Below are 20,826 nucleotides of genomic sequence, written 5' to 3' on the forward strand. Positions count from 1 at the left end.
GATGTCCTGGAAGGGGGTGCCCGGGTGGCGTGGCGGTCTATTCCATTGCCTACCAACACGGGGATTGCCGGTTCAATTCCCCGTGTTGCCTCCAGCTTGGTCAGGTGTCCCTACAGACACAATTGGCCGTGTCTGCGGGTGGGAAGCCGGATGTGGGTATGTGTCCTGGTCGCTGAACAGGCGCCTCCTCTGGTCGGTCGGGGGGCCTGTTCAGGAGGGAGGGGGAACTGAGGGGAATAGTGTGATCCTCCCACGTGCTACATCCCCCAGGTGAAGCCCCTCACTGTCAGGTGAAAAGAAGCGGCTGGCGACTCCGCATGTATAGGAGGAGGCATGTGGTAGTCTGCAGCCCTCCCCGGATTGGCAGAAGGAGTGGAGCAGAGACTGGGGACGACTCGGAAGAGTGGAGTGATTGGCCAAAACTTCAGTTGGGGGGAAAAGGGTGGGGGAATTTAATCACATAGCATTTGACATTATGTTGTCTGACTCAGCCGTCTTTTAACCTGTTCACTTCTTCATGACCATGGCGTTTCAGATATGTGCTCCTCTATAACACGAACCTTCTATCTCCTCGTGTTGTAGGTGGAGTGGCCACAGCGGTATGCCGTAGCAGGTGCCACTGTAAAATCCCTGCAGCAGCGACTGGAGGAAAGCAAACGGTCAGGCAATGAGAAAGACACCTCGGTAGCACATCTGAAGACCCGAGTGCGCCAGCTAGAGGAGGCTGCTCAGAGTGCCTGCAAGGAAGCAGATGAGAAGGACGCCACAAGAGCAAGAGAGAACAAGATGCTGCAGGATGTGAGTGCTGATGACTGGTGGAAGAGAAGCAAGAGTACGATGAGATGTAGATGGCGACACTTCAGTATCGTTTGGTTATTGATCTCTGGAGCAGTCCAGTGATACTTGAACCAGCACAGCACTGTTATTTTGCTTCTCGTGTTGTGGTAGCTTGCTCAGTCTTTGTTGATTAACTTAATAGATTATTTGCTTCACAGATCCCAAATCTGCATTATTTAGCTGTTCTTTTAAAGGAACTATGAAGTGGATATATATATTTTCTTAACCATGGGGGATATTTTGCAGGTTTCTTCGTCACTCTTCTTTGGGTAATGGTGGGCAAAGTAATTAATGACTTTCCTGTTTTCTCAGCTGCTTGGGGAATATGACTCTCTGCGGAAGGACCATGAAGGGGTGAAGGTAATGCTCATATTCACTATTCATCTTGGCTGAATTTCACTAGTATGCTGTTGCTGGTTTACAGAATGATGTGAACAAACTCCATTTTTGAAAGACACAAAAATCATCGTCTTCAGTGTATTGTAAAACAAGACATGTTTTTCATCGACAGGACAAGCTGATATCAACTGAAAACAAGCTCGTCGATGCCAATGAGCAGATCTCTGAACTGAAGAGGTAAGAGTATTTTTTCAGAACCAAGGGAGACTACTGACACTTTGAACAAAATGCAAATAGTGCAATGCAAACTGTTGTTGGTCATAATCTTATATCATGATGGAGGTCATGCCCAGTGACTTGTTTTTTTTTTTATCTCACCACATCAGTAGCTCCGGTTTCCTCCCACAGTCCAAAGACATGTAGGTCAGGTGAATCCGCCATACTAAATTGTCCCTAGGTGTGAATGTATTGACCCTGTGATGGCCTGGCGGCCTGTCCACAGGTCTCCCTGCCTGCTGCCCAATGACTGCTGGGATAGGCTCCAGCACCCCTGCGACCCTGAGAGCAGGATAAGCTGGGGGGGAATAGCGTGATCCTCCCACGCGCTACGTCCCCCTGGTGTAACTCCTCACTGTCAGGTGAAAAGAAGCGGCTGGTGGCGCCACATGTATGGGAGGAGGCATGTGGTAGTCTGCAGCCCTCCCCGGATCGGCAGAGGTGGCGGAGCAGCAGCCAGGGCGGCTCGCAAGAGTGGGGTAATTGGCCGGATACAATTGGGGAGAAAAAGGAGGGCTGTTAGATATTTTAGCTTTTGTTTCCAAATTTTACAAATGGGGAGAGTATTGAATTACTGTACATAAATAAGTTGTGTGCTGGGCCTTGCCAGTGTAGCACTGTGCTGTAGTACTGAGAAAGCACCATGGTGCCTGATCCTAATAATATGGCATTATCTTCAAGCATGATACCTATTTTTCATGCTTTACATCACTGTACTGTCATCCTGCAAAGCATTTACAGGTGCAAATATTGATCCTTATTTCATTTGCACATAAAATCTTCACTCATATGTCATATGCTGTTGGTAAAAAAAAAACATTTTGTGTACACCTGATAATGTGTCCACAGTGATTTTGAATTGAACTGTAAAAGCTTGCAGCAAATTAGGTCAGCAAAAAAAGTCTTATATATCTGTCTGTCCATATATTGTGCTTGTCTTCTCCTTTACTCTCGTGATCAGATTAAGTAAAATAAATTTTTAATCTTGTGTAGCTTCAAAGGACCGTGGGACATCCTCAACCACTAAACTTCGAACAATATTTGTCCCTCTTACCTTTGTCCTTTCAGGGTGATTTCAAAGCTTGAGTCTCAGGTGAAGCAGTTGGAGCATGAGAACCAGGCCAGATTGCGCTACGCTTCCCATAGTAACACACAGCCTTCTGGGGCAGGGTAAGAATTTTGAATTTTAATATCTAGCACGGTCGCCTCACAGCAAGAAGGTCCTGGGTTCGAGCCCCAGTGTAGTCCAACCTTGGGGGTCGTCCCGGGTCGTCCTCTGTGTGGAGTTTGCATGTTCTCCCCGTGTCTGCGTGGGTTTCCTCCGGGTGCTCCGGTTTCCTCCCACAGTCCAAAGACATGTAGGTCAGGTGAATTGGCTGCACTTAATTGTCCCTAGGTGTGTGTGTGTGTGTGTGGGCCCTGTGATGGCCTGGCGGCTTGTCCAGGGTGTCTCCCCGCCTGCTGCCCAATGACTTCTGGAATAGGCTCCAGCATCCCTGCGACCCTGAGTAAGGATAAGCGGTTTGGATAACAGATGAATGAATGAAAGTATCATTACAATAGATATGTAATTGATGTCACACTCACCCATGAACAAGCGATGTAAGTAAAATAACATCCCAGACCCATCACAACTCATCACCCCCTGCCCAAATTCTATAGATAGCTATCACAGGAGCAATGCTATATATCTGCACTAACTCTGGCATAACTCCACCATACTTTGCAATATTTGCCTGTCCTTGGGAGAGGTGTGACAGGCTGCTATAGGGGGAGGAGTGTTTGCAATGACCAGTTTTCCCTGTCAGATATTTCTCCTCAACACTATTTCTCCTTAACACATCCCCAGTCTTTACCACCACCCGGACCTGCTACTTTCACCAACCAAAAGCAGGACAGTACCAGATCTTAGCCATCGGAAGTCTTCCTGTCCTCCGTCTGACCATCCTAGTAGTGCCAAGAAGTCGCCATACCCTCAAACCAATAGGAAGTCACCATGTACACCAAATGACCAGTCAAATGCTTCTGGAGGCTCTGTGAACAATTTGCCCGCAAAGAGCAGTTGGAGGTATTTTTAATTAAAGTGAGTATTTCCTCAAGTTTAATTAGTGAGTACTGTTCAGTCTGATTGAGTTACTGACCTATTTGTTCTGTAGATGTTTTTCACCCCCAGAGCGTGAACACTCCCACCCTGAATCTAGGCATCAGTCCCAACCCCAGGAGCCATTTGGCAAAGAACCCGGCAGGCGAGAGGGGCCATGCCCCATGACACCTGTGATGATGGCTTTAATAGAGCTGGAGGAAACCAGGGCCACGGAGAGTCGGGCACCATGTGAGAGCGGTTCCTCGTCCACAATAGGACTCCTACTCAATTTGTCCACTTGATGTTGACATCTAATGCTCAAGTCAAATGCTTGTGTTTTTCCTCAGTTCTTTTAGCTGTTTGCGTAGACCTGTACTGATGGTGGTAAAGAGGGGGCACATCAAATCATCAAGGAAACCACCATTATTGCATTGGACCATATTGACGTGGTTTTTCTATGCAGGGGTTTCTAATCAGCGAACTGCGGCAGGGTTTGTGGAGAGGATCCACAGAGAACCTGTTCAGGACCCAGTCGGGCTTGCAGCGGATGTGGATATGACTCATCCTGGAAGGGGAGTAGCCGGACCGGAGCGAAAAAGGCTTGGTGCAACGGGCTGTGGCACTGGACAAGAGAAAGCTGCTCCTTTGGGCAGGGCTCAGAGGGGTGTGTCACCCGAGGGCCATAGATCCTCCTCGCTGCCCCCTCCAGTCCACTGTCACTTAACGACAACCACACCCAGTATGTATTCCTGTTCTCCTTCCTGCTTACTGCTGGCCTAAGCCTGTCCTGCATCAGTAATGATCATAACAAGAAAGCATCTTTTGCTAGATTTAAAAGAAAATACTAGTGCTGCAGTTAACTTAGTTTGATAAGCAGTTGGTCTGTCAGTTTGTAAGTTTTGGTAACTAACATTTCAGATAAAATCAGATAAATATTTTGAACATCAAGTGTTTTATAATTCACAAGAGATTATATTAAGATAATGGATGCAGTGACCAATAAATTATTTCAGGTAATTACTTAAAACCAAAGAAAAAGATGGATTCAGTGATGCACTAATAAAAAAATAACTTTTTTACAAATTGTAGAGCCGATATTGGCCAGTTTTTTTGGTTGCTGACAAAAAACAACCACAGACTTATTCAATAACGGCATCATTCATTGGTGAGGGATGCAGGCTAGCTAGCCATCTGAAGTGCTGCTTATAAACTATAAATACCCGTGTGCGCAAGTAGCCTCACTTTGTTTTTGACTAGCATTTTTTGCTAAGTCTGAGCTACCGAGCCCTAGCTTACTCTCCACCGAGTCAGCCGGTTTGCCCCATCGTGCCCCATCTTTCAGAAACCGTCACTCGTCCGTATTGAGTGACGGAGAAGAGCGCGATTCTCCCTACCGGAGACTTGAGGCATCGCCAGTCGATCGACGCACAATTAACCCAGACAAGAACCTGCGTTACCTACCTACCTCGTGTACTAGTTACACGAACCTTGTAGCAATAACCTTCGCAACATAGCTGAAATAACAATGAAATCACATGTTCTGAAAACAGAAAATATGAGCAGTGCATTTGCATGACTCTGAAAGGAAGGAAATTGTGTTTTCTGAAAAACGTGATTATTTTTAAATTCTTATCTGCTACAATTGCAACGTTGAGCTAGTGCACCAAAGCTGGCTGTAACGTCACATTTCTAACATTATGCGGAGTTACTGTAATCCTCGCAACAGTTGTTCGAAGTTCTCTGTTACAGACTTATCGTAGTGGTTTTAGATAAGAGATAATTTAGTGGGCAAAATGAACGGAGGCGCTGTGTCCGAGGGAATCATTTACAAGTCTCACATGGTATGTGCTGGATGAAGGTCACTGAGTAGTATGTACCGAATGTGCTGAAGCAGTACGTACCACTCAGTAAGCTCATACTGCTGCCGCACACAGCAAGACTAAAAGACTTGACGGCGTCAGTGCATCATACGCAGGCTAACGGGTCATGACATGGAATCGTCCGCGTGTAGCGGATGAGTAATTGAACAAGTACTGAGCAGTACATCAGGTAGCTGAGTCTGCTTGCTCGAATTCAGGAAGCAGTGCATTTTGTTTTTTTGGCAAATGTGTAATATGCGACTGACTGCCTTTCTTTCATTTTTAACTGTCAAATTCTATAGCTGCGTCGGCGATAAGTATAGCCTTGACTTCCCCCACTCTGCATGTGGACATTATTAAGAGACAGTTCTCGCAGTAATTTTGTAAAGCAAAATATGTAAATAAATGTAAAATGTAAATAGGGCGGCACTGCAGCACAGTGGTTTGCATGTTCTCCCCGTGTCTGCGTGGGTTTCCTCCGGGGGCTCCGGTTTCCTTCCACAGTCCAAAGACATGTAGGTCAGGTGACTCGGCCGGACTAAAGTGTCCCTAGGTGTGTGTGTGTGGGCCCTGTGATGGCCTGGCGGCCTGTCCAGGGTGCCTCCCCGCCTGCTGCCCAATGACTGCTGGGATAGGCTCCAGCATCCCCGCGACCCCATTTGGGAGAAGCGGCTTGGAAAATGGATGGATGGAAAATATGTACATATCAGCACCCATATCTCCTGATTGTAAGTTGTTTGATAACAACTTTTTTAGCTGTGATTAATTTGGCAAACCGGTAAGTTAGCTAAAATGTACAAAAACCACATGAATCTCATCCTAACTTTTTGTGATCATTGAATTATTTAAAGAAAGAGTCATTGGTAAATGTAATTTTAAGGGACCAGTGTTTTTTTATGAATGACAAAATACTCATTCTTTTCTTGCCAGCAAAGAGGGAAACTTTACTCACGCCTCTGTCTGCTAAGTCCAGCCCCAAACGCTGTCCCACTGAGAACTATTCCACGGCGTTTGGCCACCTGTTGCCAAGACATCAGCACATGCTGCAAAGGTGAGCTATGACGGACGGTATCTCTTCTCAACCACCACCTCGTGTCACCAGTACATCCGTCGAATTTCCATCTGCAGTATTGGGTAATATAATTCTGCCTCTTTTTTTGGAGACCCTCCCCCCCTTTTTTTTTTCTTCTCCAATTGTATCCGGCCAATTACCCCACTCTTCCGAGCCGTCCTGGTCGCTGCTCCACCCCCTCTGCCAATCCGGGGAGGGCTGCAGACTACCACATGCCTCCTCCCATACATGTGGAGTCGCCAGCCGCTTCTTTTCACCTGACAGTGAGGAGTTTCACCAGGGGGGCGTAGCACGTGGGAGGATCACGCTATTCCCCCCAGTTCCCCCTCCCCCTGAACAGGTGCCCCGACCAACCAGAGGAGGTGCTAGTGCAACGACCAGGACACACACCCACATCCAGCCTCCCACCCGTATACACAGCCAATTGTGTCTGTAGGGACACAGGGATTCAAACAGGCAATCCCTGTGTTGGTAGGCAACGGAATAGACCACCACACTACCCGGATGCCCCTTTTTTGGAGATTTTAAGTTGGTCTCCTGAGCATAGAGTTTCTATTTTTTGATTAACTGTCTTGGAATAAAGCGATCAAAACAACAGCACCTTTAATCTTATACGTGACTAACCGAGTCAGATGGATCAGTGCTTGAAGTGGGAAAAAATAAGTCCCGGTCCTCCCCTTAGTCACATGCTGGCTTGTGTATCAGCCAGTATTATCAGCAAATCATTTTTACATTCTGAATTTCTACAGTGAACTAGAAAAATGCTTTTCCACAGAAAAAGCGTGTGAATGCTGAGCTGCTGAAAGAAATCACGAAAGCATTGCTGAAAATGGATAAATAGGAAAAGTCAGAAAGTCACTAGTCTACCTGAAATACCTGGAAACTGAAATGTGAAATGGCTTGAATATTTTAAAAGTTTTAAAGGTATAAAAAATTGAAAACTGCCATAATGTGCTAAATACATAAATAGTTTGATTGTTGGAAACTGAAATGTGTGTAGAATGAGAGGAGGGGTAGTGATGAAGATGAAGAGTGATGAAGAGGAAGGGTAGTGATGAAGACGAAGAGTAGTGATGAAGAGGAAGGGTAGGAAGGAGGGTAAGAAGGTTGTAGGAAGGTAGGATAGCAGGGAGGTTGTAGGAAGGAAGGTAAGGTTGTAGGAAGGAAGGTAGGAAGGTTGTAGGAAGCAAGGTAGGAAGGTAAGAAGGTTGTAGGAAGGCAGGAAGGTTGTGGGAAGGAAGGTAGGAAGGAAGGTATGAAGGAAGGTAGTAAGGTTGTAGGAAGGTAGGAAAGACAGTAGGAAGCAAGGTAGGAAGGTTGTGGGAAGGTAGGAAAGACGGTAGGAAGCAAGGTAGGAAGGTTGTAGGAACGAAGGAAGGTTGTAGGAAGGAAGGAAGGTAGGTAGGAAGGAAGGTAGGAAGGTTGAAGAGGGAGGAAGAGGAAGGGTAGTGATGAAGACGAAGAGTAGTGATGAAGAGGAAGGGTAGGAAGGAGGGTAAGAAGGTTGTAGGAAGGTAGGATAGCAGGGAGGTTGTAGGAAGGAAGGTAAGGTTGTAGGAAGGAAGGTAGGAAGGTTGTAGGAAGCAAGGTAGGAAGGTAAGAAGGTTGTAGGAAGGCAGGAAGGTTGTGAGAAGGAAGGTAGGAAGGAAGGTATGAAGGAAGGTAGTAAGGTTGTAGGAAGGTAGGAAAGACAGTAGGAAGCAAGGTAGGAAGGTTGTGGGAAGGTAGGAAAGACGGTAGGAAGCAAGGTAGGAAGGTTGTAGGAACGAAGGAAGGTTGTAGGAAGGAAGGAAGGTAGGTAGGAAGGAAGGTAGGAAGGTTGAAGAGGGAGGAAGAGGAAGGGTAGTGATGAAGACGAAGAGTAGTGATGAAGAGGAAGGGTAGGAAGGAGGGTAAGAAGGTTGTAGGAAGGTAGGATAGCAGGGAGGTTGTAGGAAGGAAGGTAAGGTTGTAGGAAGGAAGGTAGGAAGGTTGTAGGAAGCAAGGTAGGAAGGTAAGAAGGTTGTAGGAAGGCAGGAAGGTTGTGGGAAGGAAGGTAGGAAGGAAGGTATGAAGGAAGGTAGTAAGGTTGTAGGAAGGTAGGAAAGACAGTAGGAAGCAAGGTAGGAAGGTTGTGGGAAGGTAGGAAAGACGGTAGGAAGCAAGGTAGGAAGGTTGTAGGAACGAAGGAAGGTTGTAGGAAGGAAGGAAGGTAGGTAGGAAGGAAGGTAGGAAGGTTGAAGAGGGAGGAAGAGCAGTTAAGAAGTGGCAGAAGCTGATCAAATCTACCAGGGGTTGAGAGTTGACACTAATTACCCTGGCAGTTGAGTTTCAAATTGATATGTGATGTCACAATAGGACTGAACATTCTAACAGGCAAAGTGTATGGCAGAATTGCTAAACTTTAGAGCTGAATTGTTCAAAAACTATAAAATATTTTTAAAATCTGAATAGGATTCTGAAAGAGCTGAATGCCCTGAACTGTCTAAGCTTTAAATGGGGTTTCTAGCTCAAAAAATGAAGGAGGAGATACAGTTCAAAGGTGATGAGGGTTTCAACCTTTCCCCATAGACTTCCATTGTTTTGAAAAAGTAGAAAAAGCTGAATATGTCTAAAAGTCTAAAAAATTTAGAAAAACCGAAATGTGAGCCTTAATGGGCTTAAAGAGATTAAAATTTTGATACCTGAATGGTTTCAGTGGCTAAAAGTATGAAGGAGTAAAAGAGTTGGAAAGGTTGCAAAAGTCCCCCATTGACTCCCATTCAAAAAATGGCTGAAAAAAGTTGAATATTTCAAAACGTTCAAAAGGTATGAAAAATCTGAAAGGGGAGCACTAATGTCCTTAATGAGTTGAACATTTTGATAGTTGAATGGTTTCAGTAGCTAAAAATATGAAGGAGCTACAAAGTGTCAAAAAATGGGCGGAGAAAAATAAATAAATAAAGAACTGCAAAGCAATAGTGTGAATGCCCCCAGCATTCACACTAATTAAAGACAGTAGGAGATATTGCTGATGTTCCCAACATGACAGTCAAGGGGACAACCATTTCAATTGTTAAGAGTAAAAAATAACTGACTATGTACACTAACTTTAGTGTGTGGGGCAATTAAGTCATCAAGCCAGGATGCCCTTAGTTCCTTGTATTCCTGGCGAAATTCCTAGATACTTTCTCTTCTCTCTGCTTATAGATACTTATAGATACTTATAGTGGCTGCACAAATTCACGTTTGCAGTGGCCTCACCCAGTACCGGTGTGGGAAGATGGCGGGTGAGTGTCATGTAGTGCCCCTGGGTATGTAGTGCTCCCAGTGCCACCTGGGTAATGCAGTTTATTTACAGCTATTATGACTCTCCCAGAGAACCTGATATGGAGAGGGCAGAAAAGAGTGCCAGGAGCTTACGAGAAGTGCCGGTGCTCAAGAAGAAAATCATGATACAAATTTCAGTTATTTAAAATCAAGTCTTAAATATTCTCTTTCTTAAGGAAATCTTACTTAGTTTAGGCTGTTACCACAGCAACAAATCCTTACACTGAAACTTGCAAAATTTTAAGCTTAGTTAACATTAACTAGATCAAGGCAAGGCACATTTCAGCAACAAGGCAATTCAAAGTGCTTTACATAAACATAAAATGCATTAAGAAAGGCAACATAAAAAAAGATATTTGAAAACAAGTAAGACAGATTAAAAGTTACAGTGCAGTGTAAGATGGTAACCAAACGCTTTGAACCAGTGGTAAACAGGAAAGTCTTCAGCCTTGATTTAAAAAGAACAGAGTTGGAACAAACCTGCAGTTTTCTGGGATTTTGTTGCGGATATATTGTGCATCAAAACTGAAAGAGACCTCTCCATGTTTAGATTTTACTGTGGGGACAGAAAGCAGACCTGTCCCAGATGATTTGAGAGGTGTGGATGGTTCATAGTGTAGCAGTAGATTAGAAATGTATTCTGGCCCTAAACCATTCAGGCGGTAAGCCAGTGTAGTGACCTCAGGACTGGAGGGATGTGATCCACTTCTTTGGTCTTCTGTGTTCTGAATCAGCTGCAGCTGTCTGATCGAGTTTTTAGAGACCTGTAAAGACACCGTTACAGTAGTCGAGTCGACTGAAGACAAATGCATGGACAAGTTTTTCCAAATCCTGCTGAGACATCAATCCTTTAATTCTTGATATATTCTTCAGGAGATAGTAGGCTGACTTTGTAATGGTCTTAATGTGGCTATTTAAATTCAGGTCTGAGTCCATGACTACACCAAGATTTCCGGCTTGGTTCGTGGTTTTTAACATTACTGATAGGAGCTGAGCGCTGACTTTTAATCATTCTTCATTGGCTCCAAAGACAATTACTTCAGTTTTAGCTTTGTTTAGTTGAGGAAAATTCTGAGACATCCAATCATTGGATTTTTTCCATACACTTACTCAGTGCTTGTCTGGGATTATAGTCCTCTGGTGATACGGTTATGTAAATATGTGTGTCATCTGCATAATTAGAGTAACATATTTTGTTGTTTTCCATAATCTGAACTAGTGGGAGCAACACTGTAAAAAATAATCTGTTGGTTTAACTTTAAAAACTAAGGCAACCTATGACAAGTCCTTTTCTGAGTAATCTCAACTAGAGTGTGCATGCACACTCCCCACATGGAGTTGCTCCTGGGCCCGGCCCGACCAGTTAACACAGCGCCCATTAAGATGCTGTGCCGCAACCTTGCCTCAGCCCGCTCAACTGCCTCCTGCGTGTGCCACCTCCTTCCTGTTCTGATCTCGATACCTGCAGAGGAGACGTTGGTGTCAGCAGACTCCTGGTAGAGCAAGACTTCTCTGGCTCAGGTGGCCTTGAACTCCTTTGCCAGACTGCCGAGAGGAAGCTGTAGCTTTTTGTTGTGCCCGTAAAAGGCGATGCTGCTAAGGCGCCGCAGCAGGCCCAGCCACCTGCCAGGAACTGGCTGATCTGCCTTTCAAAGCCCTCCACGATGATTAAATGATTAAAACATGGCTTTTTAATCTCTCACCACAGGCTTGATGGACCACCAGACCAGAGACGCCATTCATTCCACATTGCCAGTCCTAGGAAACGACTCTCCTTTACAGCACCAAACAAGAAAGAAGGTAATGTTGGGCAATATCTTTCTCCATTTCACAGTAAAAAGAAATTCAACATTAATGTATAAATCAGATTGATTACCTAAATCTTGGTCTACTCTTGAATCTGTTCTTTGTCTGTTTTTGTGTTGTTATCTGATTTTTATTTCAAGGGGCTTTGTTTTGTGTTTTACCATATTTTAACCTCACTGTGTAGCTAAAGATTTATCAATGATAAAAATGTATATACATTTATAATAATATAATCAAAAACAATCTTCACCAATTATTGGGGGGGTTGTGCTAAAAAGCAAAGTTGAATATTGCAAGTGTAACATTTGTGCAAAATATGCTGATGGTTTTTGTATTAATCTTAACAAAATGCTCAACTTTCACATGTCTTGGTTTTGTCCTTGACTTAACTAAGTTCAGACCTGATTTATGGTACAAATAATGCTGTTGGATATATTATTCAACAACATTATTTGTACCATTGTAGAGCATTTATTTACAGGACAACCCCACCCTTAGCAATAGGACCACCTTCAGACTGACCAAGTGTGTCTGCTCCTGAAGCTGTGTCTTCAGTCAACATACTTCACATACAGGGGGCAGTACTATAGGCAGAAGCATGGGTATGCTATTGGTTCCTCAGTCACACCTGTAGTGGCCAACTTGTATGTGGAGGAAGTGGAAAAGAGGGCTCTGATGTCCTATCCAGGGACACCACCTTGCCGTTGGTTCAGATTTGTGGCCGACACCTGGGTTAAAATTAAATCTCAGGATGTAGCACATTTCACGGACGACATGAACTCTGTGGACACCACATCAAGTTCACCAGGGAGGATGTGAAAAATGACAGATTAGCCTTCTTACACTGTGAGATGCAATTGGTGATGAGGGACATTTAATTGTTGACGTTTATCGCAAACCAACACATACTGATCAGTACTTAAGGTTTGACTCTTGTCATCCACTGGAGCACAAAATAGGAGTCATCAGGACGCTGTACCACCGAGCTGACAATGTCCCCACCGACACTGCGGCCGGGGAAGGGGAGAGATCCCACATTAAACAGGCCCTGGTTAAGTGCAGTTATCGTGGGCAACCGGGTAGCGTAGCAGTCTATTCCGTTGCCTACCAACACAGGGACCTCTTGTTCGAATCCCTGTATTACCTCCGCCTTAGTCGGGCGTCTCTTCACCATGTCTGCCAGAGGGAAGCTGGATGTGGGTATGTGTCCTGGTCGCTGCACTAGTACCTCTTCTGGTCAGTCGGGGCCTGTTCAGGGAGGAGGGGGAACTGGGGGGAATAGCGTGATCCTCCCACGCGCTGCGTCTCCCTGGTGAAACTCCTTACTGTCAGGTGAAAAGAAGCGGCTGGCGACTCCACATGTGTGGGAGGAGACGTGGTAGTCTGCAGCCCTCCCCGGATTGGCCGAGGGGGTGGAGCAGCGACTGGGACGGCTCAGAAGAGTGGGGTAATTGGCTGGGTACAATTGGAGAGAAAAGGGGGGGAAATTCCACAAAAAAAAAAAAAATTAGGTGTGGTTATCCTAACTGGGCGTTTGTCAAAGTCAGGAAGACGCCCAAACAGTGCACCAGCCAATCTAAGAGAGCAGCAGGACAACAGCTGCCTTAAGCGTAAACCAGTGGGCAACCCTTGAGCCAGGGGTGCCCAACTCCAGGCCTCGCGGGCTGCAGTGTCTGCAGGTATTTGTTGCAACCATGCACTACACCACCTGATTTAACTAATTCCTTTCCCTCCTTGGTCCAAGAGGTGAGCTAATTAGTTAGATCGGGTGGTGTAGTGCGTGGTTGGAACAAATACCCGCAGACACTGCGGCCTTGGAGGCCTGGATTTGGGCACACCTGGTGTACGCCGTTATGTGCCAGGAGGATTGCCGTGACTTGTACATTGGGGAAACCAATCAAACTCTAATGAAGAGGATGGCACAACACAGAAGAGCTAATACGTCAGGTCAGGACTCCGCAGTCTACACTATCTACAGGCCAGTGGCCACTCTCTCAAGGATGAGGATGTGCACGTCCTTGATAGGGAGGAACGCTTAAGAGGGAATGACCATCCCTGAACCGAGGGGCTGGGGTGGCCTAAGAGTACATCTGTCACCATCTTACAATGCTGTGATTGCAACCTTTCCCAAATCCACTGTGAATAGTACACATGGCCATTGTAAGTCCAGTTAATAGTCACGGCAATTTGCACATGAAACCAATTGTTGGTTTTGGTCGTTATGCAACCGTGCTGTTTATAAGGGTGGGGGTACCTGCAGTCAGTTTAGACTGAAGAGGTCACTTAGATGATGATGAAACATATCTCCCACTAAACGCTGTGTCCAGATGAACTGATTCAACTTTCTGGGATACCTAAGGGGTTACTTGCCTAAGAAGCAAAAAACCACAGTTTAAATGGGTGACTAATGGCAAATTTATACAGCATTTATACAGTACCTTACTAGTCCTCCGACGACTCAAAGTGATTTACAGTGTACGCCTCACATTCACCCATTCACACACACATTCACACACTGATGGCGGAGGCTGCCATGCAAGGTGCCAACCTGCTCATCAGGAGCAGTTAGGGTTTCAGTGTCTTGCTCAAGGACACTTCGACATGCTCCCTGGAGGAGCCGGGGATTGAACCAGGAACCTTCCGTCTAGGTTGATGCTAGATCCAACGGGGTGTAGGCACGGAAGTAGCCGTGATTGGCTGTTGTGTCGGCCAATAGACAGCGCGGAACCTCGAAGCGCACTGACTTGAAACAAACGATGGGCACTGAAACATTTAGCTAGCTAGCTTACAACTGACCTTAACATTTCCAGATCGTACTGTAACGATAGCTAATGTCAACGCTTGCTAACAATGGAAATTCAAAAAGAGTTTAAACCCTAACCCTAACCCTAACCAACAACCAATCACGTCTACTTCTGTTGGATCTAGCATCAACCCTAGACAGCATGCTGTACCTCCTGAACCATGCTGCCTCAGTTTACTAATCTAACACATTATTGGCCCCCTCTGCAGACCCACATCAGCAGTGCAGCATCTCAGCTGACAGTACTTGCAGTGTGAACCCAGTCGAGAGTAGCTGGGAGGACCAGGAGGCATTGATCAGGCAGAGGATTCTGGACACTTGTGAGGACCCGGGTCTGTTTCTCCAGGACAAACTGGGCTCACTGGCCGATGCTGAGAGATTGTTTGATGAGCTGACACAGGAGAAATTGCAGGTTAGTTATTAAAATGACCAAGTGAATTTAAAAGCCACACACATACATATCACGTTATAACATGAGTTTTTTACGGCTTTCTTACCCAAGGAATTTTTAACCACCTATATCTTGTCAAAAGAGTTTTGTAAAAGTATGATATACATATGCCCCCAGGATCCAGTGTGCCATTGATTTTATCAGTGGCACATTAATTTAACTGAGCCTGGCTATCTCTGACAGACCACCCACACTAGAACAACCAAGGTGGTCATTTTGACTGTTTGGATTTTCAAAGGTTAATAACTTTGTGGAAGAAAAAGATACAGACCTGCCGCTCCCCAAATGCTCCTAAAATTGCACATATTTGTCTTAAAATTAGTTTTAGATCAATCGCAAAGAAAAAGGTTATGATAAGATCTACCTAAAACGACCTTGAGCTGTCAAAAAGACCATCTCGTGATTTGTGCGTGATGGTGTGCGTCATGTCAGTATTTATGACGCGTGTTGGTGACGTCATTTCCGTCGTGAAGTTCGTTGCTCTGTCCTAGAAACACACTAGCGCCCTCCAGTGCAGAGAAATAATCTAAACTTGATGTTTGATTATGTCTAACATGTCTGGTTACAGACACCGTTACAGACGCACCATGACTACCACCGAGGCCTTGCAGTATTTACAGGCGTTGGACAGCTGCCATTTTAAATTGTTGGAAAAATAGTATTAACTTTGTTAAAATGTTCATTTTGGCGTCAAGTTAGTTTCATAAAAGACATACTAATATATGTAATGCATTAATATCTCAACTGGGTATTTACCTTGACAGAATACAGAGTTTAAAAACCGTGGCGGTCATTTTGACTGCCCATGGTCGTTCTAGGTAGGAGTGAAATCCCGGCAGTACAACTTTAATCTCTACCTGACCTCTTATGCACCACTGGCTTTACTGTTTTTCGACAACACCTAAATGAGATCTAATTTTAAGGGGTGCTCATTCACTACCTCCCATTACCTTCTAACACTACTCCTTCATTCCCGCTCATTTTGTGATGACTGTCTCACGACTTTGCACAATATCACAATATACACACATTCACAGAGCATCTCCCACTCGACCAAGCTAATGAGCTATGTGAAATTAAGCCACTTATTTCATCTACAACACCACTTTATGTTGTCATTGTTCAGTTACAAAGACTTCATCTTCTGCATTTTTCTTTTTTTTTGTGGCTTTTTTCGCCACCTCTTTTTCTCCCCAGCTGTACTTGGCCAATTTTCCGAGCCGTCCCGGTCGCTGCTCCACCCTCTCTGCTGATCCGGGGAGGGCTGCAGACTACCACATGCCTCCTCCCATACATGTGGAGTCACCAGCCGCTTCTTTTCACCTGACAGTGAGGAGTTTCACCAGGGGGACGTAGCGCGTGGGAAGATCCTGCTATTCCCCCCAGTTCCCCCTCCCCCCTGAACAGACACCCCGACCGACCGACCAGAGGAGGCGCTAGTGCGGCGACCAGGACACATACAGTCGGCATCCCACCTGCAGACACGACCAATTGTGTCTGTAGGGATGCCTGACCAAGCCGGCGGTAACACAGGGATTCAAACCAGCGATCCCCTTATTGGTAGGCGACGGAATAGACCGCTACGCCACCCGGATGCCCCATCTTCTGCATGTAACCCATCCTATTGTATAGGAGCAGTGGGCAGCTGCAGCGCCCGGGGGCCAACTCTTCAGTTCTTTTTTCCATTGCCTTGCTCAGGGGCACAGGCAGGAGTATTAACTCTAACATGCATGCCTCTCTGATGGTGGGAGGAAACCGGAGCACCCGGAGGGATCCCACACAGACACGGGGGAGTACATGCTAACTAAATTTATGCAAATTTACATAATTGTGATGTGTGTGTGTGTGTGTGTGTGTGTGTGTTGGTCGGCCAGGTTGAAGCAGCTTTGAGTCGAATGCCTGGTGCAGGGGGGCGAGTGAGTTTGCAGACCAGATTAGACGAGGTAAGCAAACTACAAACCATTTAACCTTGCAGAGACCAGTAGTGTTTATATACAAATGTCCTTATTTGTGTTAATTAAAAGTTCATACAAACACACTGTCACTAATGCAAATGAACTGTAACAGTGTTTTCATGGAAATATATTCCGGAAGTCTCCACGGCCGTTTCTCATCCAGCGTGTGTTGGTTCCACAGGTGGCCTTAGAGAAGCGTCTGGAGAGACTGAATCGGGAACTGGGTTCGATCCGCATGACTTTGAAAAGATTCCACGTCCTCCGCTCCTCTACCAATATATAGCAATGTCTGTCTTTTGTACATCCAGTTGTAGATACTGCAGTTTAGGTTGTGGTTTTATCCGCAGCACTGATTCTCCTCTTGTCTCTTTCTGTACCATAGTCCACATACATGTACAACAAGACCACAACAACTTTTTTATACATGCTACTTAAAACTCGGGGATATTTTTTATACGATGGAAAGATTTCACAGCTCTGGAGTATATTTTTAGTATTACACAGATTTTTACGTCACTTTTTTAGTCTGAAAAATATTAATAAATGTCTTTACTTGCCATTTTCAGGTATGTTGTGTAAATTTTTAACGGCTATTTGGTATATTTGGCCATTGCACAAGTGAACGATCCAAGAGCATCAAGCCGACATCCATCCGCCTGGACAACATCACTGCCACTGTGGTCCTGTTTGTGAATATTTTAAATATTTATCCATTTTACATGACATACCGTTGTAATCTGATGTTTTTTTTATACTCGAGCCTGTTGATTTATGCATTTTTGAAAATATTTTCTTCATGCCGAATTCATTTTTTTTTCTGATTTTGTTGACAAAATTACAGAACTTGAAGGATTTTAACCTACTTGAATCAAATTGCCTTTTTCATTTTTTGTCCAGTCATCTCTTCGATCTACATTCACGTCTTTTTCTTTGTAAGGATTTCACAGTTGTATCGAACCTCTAGATAAGAACCACTTGTAAAATGTAAACCAGCTTACATTTAAATAGAAACCAGTAGAGAACACGCCTCTCTGACAGATGCTTCTTCTCGGGCAGTGCTTATTGCATGGAGTTTCTCGCACCTTTTCCTTTTGCCATGCAGTTTTTCTGAGCTCTTTGTAACGATCTACCTTCTGACTTCACTGGAACCATGATATTGATCTTCTTGCACAATAAACAGTGTTGTTTGATAATGGATCATTCTGCTCTTTCATTGTCCACCATAGAGGAGCTGTTGAACTGGTCTTTACCACTGCAGCAGGCAGTTCACCCACACTTCTGCACCGCTGGGAGGCGCCTTTGCCTTGTTTGATAGTGGAGGGATGTGGCGTCCTCTGATGTGATTGTCTACCTGGTCGGTAGGGTGCGCCATTACCTCCTGGATTTCTTCAGACTACACTATTTGTGGCAGAACGATGGCAGCAACTGTGGCGCACGGACTCGGAAGGGTAGATGCATGGATTGGATGTGTTTATGTGTATTTTCAGAGGCTTGCAGCTAGTCGCATAACCAGTCATTCAGTTTTGCAGGTGAGCTGATGAGAGGACAGTGCTTCTGATCATGTAATTCACAAGTTTTCTCTCACTGCTTCATCAACAGGAATGCACGTGAAGAGAGGCTTAACATCACCTCTTCACGTGCGTGTCCTCAGTGGAGGTAGTCCGTATGGAATTACAAAACGACTCCACCCTTATCAATAGGACCACCCTTAACACTGACCAAGTGTGTCAGCTCCTGGAGCTGTGTCTGCTGACCCAATACTGACCAAGTGTGTCAGCTCCTGGAGCTGTGTCGTGGACAGGGGGGTACTGCCCCCTGTCCACGTACAGGGGGCAGTACTATAGGCAGAGTCATGGGTGTGCTATGAGTTCCCCAGTCTCACCTATAGTGGCCAACTTGTACATGGAGGAAGTGGAAAAGAGGGCTCTGATGTCCCATCCAGGGACACCACCTTGCCATTGGTTCAGATGTGGACGACACCTGGGTTAAAGTTAAATCTCAGGATGTGGCACATTTCACCGACCTCATTAACTCTGTGGACACCACATGAAGTTCACCAGGGAGGATGTGGAACATGACAGGTTAGTCGTCTTACACTGTGAAATTGCAATTGGTGATGGGGGACATTTGATTACTGGTGTTTACCGTAAGCTGGTGGTGGATACTGGTGTTTACCGTAAGCTGGTGGTGGATACTGGTGTTTACCGTAAGCTGGTGTTTACCGTAAGCTGGTGGTGGATGCTGGTGTTTACTGTAAGCTGGTGGTGGATGAGGGGGGCGGCCACTTTTTGCCGTGACAAAGTCCCAACTGAACCGATGTCCATCGAAGCACAACTCCATGTACCTAGTGCCACAAGTGCGGATGGGGCTACCGTTAACGGCTTCCATGGGGGCGGGGGGGCATATCCACTGGACAGGATGCCTACTCATGATGTGGGCAGGATGCTACCGTGTCACATAGGAGGTGTGTTGGATGAACAGCAGCCTGCCAGCTCGGCCGACGCACACGGCCACTACTGAGCGACGGCCCCGGCGTTTCCCGCCACGCTGAAACTGCATGGAGATCGGAACAGCTTGGCCTTGGATCCAAACTTTGCGTGGGCCGTTGAGGAGCTGCTGCTGCTGTGGAGGCGGCTGTAGTGTCTCCAGGCAGTGGTGAAAATGTTTGGGGGGGGAAAGACGCGGCCTCCAGTGCTGCGGACCAGCAAGGAAACACTTATCAGCCTCCTCCGCCAGAGCACGTACCTGAGGAGGCAGCTGTTGCAGAAACAGGTGGAAGTCGGGCTTGTGGTCTCCCAGGAGATCCAGCGTCCTGTCCACAAGTTCAGACGGCTTCCTGTCACCGAGGCCTTGTAGAGAGAGGAGCCGGCTGGGCCCGCTCAGCGTCACAAAGTTCAAAAGTTTTCAGCAGGCGAGGCTTGAGTGTCTGGTATTTAGGCTGCTGCTGCTGCGGAGGAGGATTTGTGAGGAGGCTCACGGCTCTGGTTGCTGCTGAAGTGCGGAGGGCCCAACACCACATCATGGCAGTTTGTGGCGTCCGCGCTGCGATCTGCGCTTCTGTCTGGGCGAACCAAGCCGAGGCGGACGACTCCCAGAACTTGAGAGAAACCGCATTAGTCCTCATGTTCGTGAAGAGCTGTCTCTGGAAACGTCCAGCAGACAGACGGCGGGGTCACCAGTGTGGAAGTTGGGGAGAAAACAGAGACGAACAACTTCTCTCTTTGACCACACGGACGCTTGTGTCTTATTTCCACGTCCCCGCCTCAACAACATGGCGCTGCGGCGTAACCGTGGCTACACCGTGAGCCCTTAAAGCAGGGGTGTCAAACTCCAGGCCTCGAGGTTCCGCAGTGTCTGCAGGTATTTGTTGCAACCGTGCACTACACCCCCTGATTTCACTAATGAGCTCACCTCCTGGAGCAAGGAGGGAAAGGAACTAGCTTAATCAGGTGGTGTAGTGCAGTTTGCAACAAATACCTGCCTGGAGTTCGACACCCCTGCCTTAAAGCGAACACGTCGACCTAATGCAAAACAACAAGCCACGGTGAATTGTGCCCATAAGTCCACTGCAACATAGAGTCTTAGAAAAGGATCCAACACCTTTCTGAAAATGTGGCAGCCTTACCTTAAGTACATAGCAGTGGTGGCTGGTGCTAACCATTGTTTTTTGGGGGTGGGGGTGGGGGTGGGGTGGGGGCTCAACCTTGGCGCAGCACACCTGACAGCTGCTTTAATGACCACACAGTCACAGAGTTACTAAGAAGGAGAACGTGCCCCCCCCCCCAAAACAACAGAATTGTCAGCAGCAGCCGCCACTGGTACAAAGGCACACCAGTGATGTCACAGTAGGGACGTGATCGTTTCTGGTCAGCCAGAAGGCCTCGTTATAAGATATAACACTGTATTTATTAGTGGGATGTATCTGTATCTGTATTTCACTCTATGCACTTTATCCCCCCCCCCCAGTCTGCCGTGTATAGGACGGGTAGGGGTTTGGATTTTTGTTGAGTGTTGTGTTCTATGGTTGTTAAGGAAAAGAAGATCAGGTTTCTTGAAA

At 46.0% G+C, this 20,826-nt stretch overlaps 1 protein-coding gene across 3 annotated transcripts in view; it reads left to right on the forward strand.

The window, feature by feature from the left end:
- LOC130121896 (M-phase phosphoprotein 9) overlaps window positions 1–17,960 on the forward strand; it is a 34,183-nt gene extending 16,223 nt beyond the window's left edge. For 2 of the 3 annotated variants that reach the window (XM_056290852.1, XM_056290853.1), the window contains exons 13-24: window positions 583–798; window positions 1,150–1,197; window positions 1,349–1,413; window positions 2,521–2,622; window positions 3,302–3,520; window positions 3,609–3,784; window positions 3,999–4,274; window positions 6,325–6,445; window positions 11,463–11,554; window positions 14,573–14,775; window positions 16,689–16,757; window positions 16,951–17,960. In XM_056290852.1, coding sequence (XP_056146827.1) covers window positions 583–798; window positions 1,150–1,197; window positions 1,349–1,413; window positions 2,521–2,622; window positions 3,302–3,520; window positions 3,609–3,784; window positions 3,999–4,274; window positions 6,325–6,445; window positions 11,463–11,554; window positions 14,573–14,775; window positions 16,689–16,757; window positions 16,951–17,052 — 1,689 coding nt within the window. In that variant the 3' untranslated portion in view covers window positions 17,053–17,960. Of the gene's footprint in view, window positions 1–582; window positions 799–1,149; window positions 1,198–1,348; window positions 1,414–2,520; window positions 2,623–3,301; window positions 3,521–3,608; window positions 3,785–3,998; window positions 4,275–6,324; window positions 6,446–11,462; window positions 11,555–14,572; window positions 14,776–16,688; window positions 16,758–16,950 lie in introns of those variants that run through there. The other variant, XR_008811103.1, reaches the window with a different exon arrangement.
- The last annotated feature ends 2,866 nt before the right edge of the window (window positions 17,961–20,826 follow it).

This window comes from Lampris incognitus, chromosome 12 (genome assembly GCF_029633865.1).
Source record: "Lampris incognitus isolate fLamInc1 chromosome 12, fLamInc1.hap2, whole genome shotgun sequence".
In the NCBI taxonomy this organism is placed as follows: Eukaryota; Metazoa; Chordata; class Actinopteri; order Lampriformes; family Lampridae; genus Lampris; species Lampris incognitus.